General features: G+C 42.0%; 1 protein-coding gene across 3 annotated transcripts in view; it reads right to left on the bottom strand.

The window, feature by feature from the left end:
• Positions 1–1,050: 1,050 nt before the first annotated feature.
• brap (BRCA1 associated protein) overlaps positions 1,051–8,827 on the bottom strand; it is a 30,668-nt gene continuing 22,891 nt past the window's right edge. For all 3 annotated transcript variants that reach the window (XM_085792504.1, XM_085792505.1, XM_085792506.1), the window contains exons 12-13: positions 8,136–8,275; positions 1,051–1,297 (exon numbers count right to left, since the gene is read on the bottom strand). In XM_085792504.1, the coding sequence (XP_085648630.1) occupies positions 1,065–1,297; positions 8,136–8,275 (373 nt within the window). In that variant the 3' untranslated portion in view covers positions 1,051–1,064. The remainder of the gene's footprint in view (positions 1,298–8,135; positions 8,276–8,827) is intronic.

The following is an 8,827-nucleotide window of genomic DNA, read 5'->3' as shown; positions in this document are numbered from 1 at the left end:
CTGCCAGTGAAAGCAAGTTTTTTTTTTGTGCTTGTAATAAGAAAGAAAAACTTGCTCCACTATCAGATTTTTCTACTTATTTAAAGTGAAAATCTGCTTGAAAAAAGTAAAAAGTGTCTAAAAACAAGCTGCTTTTTTATGTGATGAGTCTTATTTTAAGTAGAATTAGATTTATTTTGACTAGAAATTACATTTTTAACTAGAAATAAGACTAATATTCTTGGTAAGATTTTGAATTTTTTGCAGTGAACACAAACTGAGTCTGAGAGGATTCAGGAGAAAGTAGACGAAACTTCTCCAGAGTCTTTTTTCTTTTTCCACTTCACAGGAACAAACCGGTTCGTCCTAGGGCGTCTTTCTGTTCTGTCCGACTCCGAAGGACGAGAAGAGACGAAGACAAAGAGTACACTGCAAAAAATCAAATATCTTACCAAGAATATTTGTCTTATTTTTAGTCAAAATGTCTCATTTCTAGTCAAAATAGATCTAATTATACCTAAAATAAGACTCATCACATTAAAAAGCAGCTTGTTTTTAGACACTTTTTACTACTTTCAAGCAGATTTTTACTTGAAATAAGTAGAAAAATCTGATAGTGGAGCAAGTTTTTCTTTCTTATTACAAACACACAAAACTTGCTTTCACTGGCAGATTTTTCTACTTATTTCAAGTGAAAATTAGTTTGAAACAAGTGAAAATGATCTAAAAACAAGTTAATTTTTAGGTGATGAGTCTTATTTTAAGTGGAAAGAGATTAGTTTTGACTAGAAATGAGACATTTTGACAAGAAAGAAGACAAATATTCTTGGAAAGATGTAGAGTTTTTGCAGTGTAAAGTGTTACCGACGAAACTTCTCCAGAGTGTTTTTTCTTTTTCCACTTCACAGGAACAAACCGGTTCGTCCTTCGGCGTCTTTCTGTTCTGTCCGACTCCGGAGGACGAGAAGAGACAAAGAGACGAAGACGATGATGAGGAGGAGAAACGGACTCAGCGACCAGAACAGAAACTGTTTCTGTGACGGAGGAATCGGAGCGGTTCAACGTGTCCTATCAGATGTTTCCTCCTACTTCCTCTTCCTGCCGCGGCCCCTCCTCCCTCTGCCCGATGCCGTTGCCGTGGCGTTGCCGGGGCCGGCGGCGGGGTCTCCGGGGCCGGCGGCGATGTTGATCTGCCCCTCCTGGATCTCGCTGCGCTCCTCAGGAGGAAGGTGTTCGATCTGCTGCTGAGCCTCCAGGTAGAACATCACGTCCCTCAGCTGCTCCTGCAGCTCCGAGATCGTCTCGTCCTTACGCTCACCTGAAGGATAGACACACACCGAGGAGAAGAGTTAACCACCACTCACAGCTGGAGGACAAGATTCAGCACATCTGGAATAACACATTTATAAACTTAAAGGGATAGTAGCATTTTTTTTTAAAAGTGGGGTTGTATGATCTCCAAATAGCCCCTAAGTACTTTAATTGCAGTAGAAGACTCTCTGCACTCCTCCCGTTAGCAACGCCAGCCCATAATAGCCCTGCCCAGAGATTTACAACATACAGTGTTGTGAACAGACCCAAAGAAACGGCCTATTTTCACGGCCTAAAAGAGGTTTTACCTGAAAAAAATTACACAGTTCCATTGTTCGCTATAATATAATTTTTTCCAGCCCTTCAAAGTGCAGGAAAAACACAGTTTTTATTTGGACCTTTGGAGTGCAGAGAGTCTTCTACTGCAATTAAAGTACTTAGGGGCTATTTGGAGATCATACAACCCCACTTTAAAAAAATGATACTATCCCTTTAATTTATAGGGGTGTGCCGCCAAAAAATCGATTCACATAATAATCGCAATTCTCATTTAATACGATTCAGAATCGATATGAAATGTCCCAAAATCGATTTTAAAAGATAAAAAAATGAAACAAATCTGCTGCTGTCGGCCTCCATTTCCTTAGAATTTAAAAGGCTGCATGTTTAACTGCACTGTTCTTTTTAAAGGGACAGTGAGGAGTTTCTATTTGGTTATAAAAAGTCTGATATTAATGTGGATGAATCTCCGTTACCACTTGTTAATGGTCCATTTTAGATAAATCTATGGTTTTGTCTCTATGGTTATTTTGTTATTATTAGTGGTGGTGGAAATGCTGGGCGAGCCGACCAGCGTTTCTTTACTTTCGGTTTCGTGGCGAGTCATGAGAATAACGCCGCCGTATGAATCTCCGTTTATGGTGGGAACTACGACGGTATGTGATCGTCTTCCAACCTCTGACTTTAATTTTGATGAATAAAAATATTCTTGGCAAGACGTCTGTGTAAGAGCTTTAAAGCTCTTAGAAGGAAACCGGATGAGCTTTCTGCTTCTCCCGTTTTCCGTTTCGGTCATGTGCTTGTATTGTGTAACTGAAATTGTGTGTGATTCAATTAACATGTCCGAAATAAATAAATAAACGCACTTGAACCTGTGTTATTTACATTAATATTTTTATCAATCTTTAGATGATTTGATCGACAGGTGGATGGAAACATGGTTTGACTCTAGTGGTGAGGAGAGGAACTGCAGCTTCTGGTCTAAACAGATGAACCAGGAGCTGAGACTCAGACTGTTGATTCTCTGGAGCTTCATCACCAGTGTTGTGTGTGTGTGTGTGTGTGCGTGCGTGTGCGACCTGCAGCGACGGCCTCGGGGTCGAGCCCCCACACAGCTGTGTCAGCTTCCTGTCTCCTCCAGAGTCTCACATAAACATTTAGAGAAGCTGAGTGACGACGATGAATCTCATCACGTCAACACCACCGAGGTGTGGACGAGCTGCACCAGAGTTTACAACACTCTGCTGCTTTCAAATGGAGCGCTGGACCGGCGGGCGTTACCACGGCAACCAGGACGACCCGCACCCACACTTCCTGTGGCTCAACACCCAGAGATGGTGAAACACTTACAGGTTGTGTAAATCAACTGTGAGTTCACGGAGGAAAAACTCTGCAACAGGAGACAAGAAGCTGCTGAAGCTGTTAGCTGTTAGCATCTGTTAGCTGTTAGAATCTGTTAGCTGTTAGCATCTGTTAGCATTTCTATTAGCATCTGTTAGCTGTTAGCGTCTGTTAGCATGTCTATTAGCATCTGTTAGCATGTCCATGACTAGACCTTTAACAACACTGTTTATGTTGTTCATGTGTCTCAAGGTTCAATGCTCACAAACACTCAGAAAACAACTTAAAGGATAATTACTGTTTTTTTTTTTTTACAATCTGGACCTTATTTCTAGCATAAAATCCGATCATTTCCTCCCCCAGATAACTTTGGTGTCATTCCAAGTGGTTGTGATGAAATGAGCTCCAGCCGAGAGGCGCGTATGTAAGGGATAATGCCCGACGAGGTGTCCATTATCAGAAATTAATGTCCATTAATTTCTGATAATCGGACACCTCGAAGGGCATTATCCCGCTTATACCATGGTCACTTACGAGAAAAATACATATTAATTAATTCAGTCATGATTTAATGTTGTTTTTACGGTTAAAATCATACGTCGTCTCGTCTGTAACAATAAGCGGCTGAGCGGACTATTTAATAACTCTTGTCGGCGATAAAAGAAAAAAAAAGAGGGACCCGCTGTGACGGCAGCGTAACGTTACAGCCAGTGACTCTGCTACAGCCTGATAGTTGATCAGTGAAGGGAGGTGAGGTGACAGCTTAAACGTTACGGTGACACAAAGTTTTTCAGAGGTCCAGTGCACTTCTTACCGCTGGTGTGTTTACAGACTCCAGTGCCGTGATGCGCTGAAAAAAAGTTGTTTTGGTCCGAGTGTCCGTTGCCGTGGTTACCAACAAGCGTTTGAGCCAGCGCAGTAATATTTAGAACGTAATCAGGCTATTTTACCGGAACATCTTTATGGGTGTCCATTATCACTTTTTAATGGACACCCAGCAGCCAATCAGAATCGAGGATTCATCCAGACCATGGTATAAATCCGTATAATGGAGTCTACAGGGTCTAAATAACACATTATCTGCAGAGAAACTCCTTCATGTCACCAATATTTAGTTCTGATAGGCTAGTGCTATTCCCCTCTGAGTCCGGGGTTAGCTGTTATCAACATCCGGGGTCTGTAGGTTGACCTACTGACCTCTGACCTGGATGATGTCATCTCTGAGCGCCACACAGCGCGGCTCATTCTGATAATAATCATTCTGCTTCGGCATTCGGGTCCATTTTTATCTCAACTAGCCGGAGCTTTAGTGAGTCCAGGTTGAGGAGAGGAAGCCTGTGGAAGCTGAACTTCATCCAGCTGCTCATTTTGTTCTGACAAGTCACAAACACGCAGAAACCAACCGTAGCATTAGCGGTAGCAACAAGCTCAGAGATGACATCATCCAGGTCAGAGGTCAGCAGGTCAACCTACAGACCCCGGATGTTGATAACAGCTAACCCCGGACTCAGAGGGGAATAGCACTAGCCTATCACAACTAAATATTGGTGAAATGAAGGAGTTTCTCTGCAGATAATGTGTTATTTAGAGGCTGCATTGCGCTGCCCCATGTTCTCTCATTATACGGATATACGCGCCTCCAAAGTCCTTCATATTAGAACGTCTCTGGCGCCTCTCCACTGGGGCTAATTTCGTCAAAACGACTCCAAATGACACCAAAGTTATCTGGGGGAGGAAAATGATCGTATTTTATGCTAGAAATAAGGTCCAGGTTGTAAAAAAACGGAAATTATCCTTTAATCACAACACAACAGCTGTTTCTGAGGACACAATAAAGCGAGGGACCGGTCTGGACAGAACCGTTAGCTTAGCTTTAGTGCTACGTCCCGGTCCGTCCCTTTATTGCGTCCTCCAGAAACGCAGCTAGTTTCCTGTACGAGGCGCTGACAGCCAATGGGAGCGCTCCATTGAAGCTGCGCCAACACAAACGTCCCGACAAGATAAAAACGGTTTGATCTTCTTAACGGGTAAAAAACGTTTAATCAATGTGCAGAAACACAACGACTTCCTGTTCCTGCTGCTGAAACAACACTCATTAGTTCCCATGGCGACGATGATTCAGCCTGAGATCACAGCACCAGGAAACCAAAACCGGTGATTATTATGGACTGTGTCAGTAAATACAGTGGTGTGTGTAGGTGTGTGTGTTTCCTCCTCATAAACACACACTCATGCTGCTGTTTAAGGAAAAACACAGGTGTCTAAAGTTCAGACGGAAGATTTCGTGACATTTACATCCACTCTGCCCCGAGGCCGAGACGCCGCCGCCGCTGCTCTTTAACTTCATAAACCGGCGCTTCCTGTTTCTATTATTCTGTCCACCTCCTCTGTAAACACTTTGCATGCTCGCTGCACTTCCTGTTTACCTGTCCGGCTGCTATTTGTTTAGCATTTGCAAAATATGAGCAGATAGATAAATGAGGAACTGTGAGCTCCGAGCGCCGCGGGCGAGCCGACGTCCTTCAGTCTGTGAGTGAGTCGACCTTTGAGTCTGAGTTTGTGTCGACACAGATAAACGACACACGGGCGTAAACCAGCTCTGCACTGCAAAAACTCCAAGAATATTTGTCTTATTTCTTGTCAAAATGTCTCATTTCTAGTCAAAACTAATCTCTTTTTACTTAAAATAAGACTCATCACCTAAAAATTTACTTGTTTTTAGATCATTTTCATTTGTTTCAAACTAAATTTCACTTGAAATAAGTAGAAAAATCTGGCAGTGTTTGTAATAAGAAAGAAAAACTTGCTCCACTATCAGATTTTTCTACTTATTTCAAATGAAAATAGACTTGAAATAAGTCAAAAGTGTCTAAAGACAAGCTACTTTTAAAAAAAATGTATAACTATGTGTATATATATACAGTATAAACATATTTTAGGTAGAATGAGATTTGTTTTGACTAGAAATGACATTTTGACTATAAATAAGACAAATATTCTTGGTAAGATGTTGAGTTTTTGCAGTGTGGTTCAAAGGAGAAAACACTTCATCTGTTATGAAGATAGATTTGTGTCTTTATTATTCAATCAAAATAAAAACTTCACTTCAAGCAAAAAAAGCAAAAATATAGTGTTCAAATACAATTCTTTTGGGTGTCAAATGTTTTTTTCCATTCAAACACTTTTCTTTTTTGATTTAAATATTTGTTTTGGTTGAAGCAACTTCTTTTGGTTGAATCATAATGACACAAATCTACTTCTCCACTGTCCCAGACTCAGACTCAGACTCAGACTGAGCAGCTGAAACACCGGATCGTTTCCTGTTCTTCTGTTTCACACAGACGTTTCAAAACTCTGAGATTAGTTCAAACTGTTTCACCAGCAAACCAGAAACTTCTGGGAACTGAACGGTGAACTGCAGCAGCTGCAGGTCGGACTCAGACTCAGACTCAGACTCAGACTCAGGGGTTTAAAACATTTACAGCTAACTCACATTACTTTATGTATGTAAAGTAAAGTCTTCAGTTACTTTCTGGGGGAAGTAACTAGTAACTGTGGCTCATTATTACTCATTTTCAGGATCAATAAGAGTGAGAACGGCTCCTCACATCCACACAGCGCCCCCTGCTGCTGAAGCTGCTGCTGCTCTTGTCTCTGTCTCTGTCTCTGTATGTATGAACCAGTGTGTCACTGCAACAACACAACACTGCCAATTTGTTGTATATACTTTTGTACATTACATTTTATTTTATTTGGTATTGCTATTTTGCTATTTTATTATGTATAGTTTGTCCTTTACATTCTTATACTATATGTTGTTATCGTCACTGTAGCGTCACTGTGTGTAATGCTGCTGCTGCACTGTCATTTCCCAGCTTGGGATCAATAAAGTCTATCTATCTATCTATCTATCTATCTATCTATCTATCTATCTGTCTGTCTGTCTGTCTGTCTGTCTGTCTGTCTGTCTGTCTGTCTATCTGTCTGTCTGTCTGTCTGTCTATCTAACAACACAACACACAACTGCATCAACACCTGAGGCCGCACTACAAGAAGCTAGTTGAAAGAAGAAAAAGAGAAGTATACAAAGAAGACGAAAAAGAAGAAGACGTAAATAACGAAGAAGAAGAGGAGGAGCTGAGCTCAGAGAGGAGACAGGAAGTGGACTGAGGACACTGGACTCATCATTTATCATTTATAATAAACCAAACGGCTTGAAAATGGGTTGAATATTCAGTGAGTTCTGGTGATTATAATGGTTGATAGATCTCTAATGCAGGAAGTAGACATGGCTTCCCCCTGACCAAGATGGCCGCCGCGTTGACGTATTCCACTCAACAGAGCTGCCTGGGAACGCTGCATCTAGTCAGTATATATATCTATATCTATATCTATATCTATGTGAGCTACATGTGGGCAGAGCCAGAGCTGAACCCTGTAATAACATAATAACAACCCTCCGTCTCTTCTCTGCTGTCTGATGATGAGTGTTACTGGATTCTCTCTGTGATCAATAAACCACCTGACCTTTACCAACGACTCACAGCTGTTACATCATTGTTGTTAAATGCCCCGAGGGTACAACTCTTCCCTGGGCCGTTCCTCCTTCCAGGTTGCAGCCGCCGACAGCTGGAATCAACTCCAAAAATCCTTACGATTACAAACTCCTACCTCTGTCAACTCCTTCAAACAAGTCAAAACTAAATCCATAAAGTATAAAGTTTACCTGCAGCTGTCCCAGCCAGAGCTCTCTCTGATCCTGTCACCTCACTAACCTCACTAACACCGCCTGTTACTGCTGTTGTTCTGTTACTGTCTCATCTATGGTTGTCTAGTATCACTGTTTTTACTTTTAGTGTCTCTGTCCTTACTTAACTGGTTGTATGTCACTGTACGTCAAACTAACTGTCATTTTGTGGTATGTCATTGCATTATGTTGGCTTACTGTCTTTATTCTTTCTTCTTTTGTGTCACTGTTGTTGTATGTGCTTTTATTGTCTATATTTTAATGTTCTACTCCCCCTCTCCCTTGTCCCTTAGGAGGTCTTCACCTCCTACCAGGACATTGCCTTAATAAGAATGTATTCTTAGCTATTCTTGCCTGGTAAAATAAAGGTTTACTACTACTACTACTACTACTACTACTGTCTCCCTCCCTCCTCCTCTCCTCCTCTCCTCTCCCTCCCCCTCCCCTCCTCCTCCTCCTCCTCTCCCCCTCCACTCACCGGTCTCCCTCCCCCTCCTCTCCTCCTCCCCCAGCTGGGCCTGCAGCTGCGTCTGATTGGCTCTCAGGCAGCGGTTCATCTCCTGCTCCTCCTTCAGCTCCTGACTCAGCTTCACCACCCGACTGTTCAGCTGCGTGAACCTGCAGGAGGAGGAGACAGTGAGTGGTGCATTCACTGGCTGCAGGAACAAACACATGTAGACAGTGAGTAAAGGATTAAAGTGATAGTTCACCCAAAATTGAAATTTCTGTCCGAGAAGTCCTCCGTGTCTTCTCTGAGTTACAGGGGGTCTCGGCGTAGCAGTGCATGTCCATATGACGGTTGCTAATGGATACCAACTGTCTTCGTAACAAAAAGACACACCAAAAAACATCCAAATACCTCCACGCCCTCTTGTATTGAGGCCCCGACATGAGAAATTGTTCAGAAAAAATTAAATTAGTCTATATTACAAGCTTGTTTGTAGCGGAAGCTCCCAGCACTGCTCTTCCTGGTCCGAGATTTGGGCTTCTGCTACAAACAAGCTTGAAATATAGACTTATTTAATTTTTTTCGGAACAATTTCTCATTTCGGGGCTTCAATACAAGAGGGACATTACATACCAGCAGCATGGAGGTATTTGGATGTTTTTTGGTGTGTCTTTTTGTTACGAAGACAGTTGGTATCCATTTGCAACCGTCATATGGACATG

The sequence above is a fragment of the Trachurus japonicus genome, chromosome 12, assembly GCF_045865225.1.
Source record: "Trachurus japonicus isolate A0001 chromosome 12, Traja_1.0".
In the NCBI taxonomy this organism is placed as follows: domain Eukaryota; kingdom Metazoa; phylum Chordata; class Actinopteri; order Carangiformes; family Carangidae; genus Trachurus; species Trachurus japonicus.
Note: the sequence above shows the minus strand (reverse complement) of the source record. Positions and strands in the feature narration are given on the sequence as shown.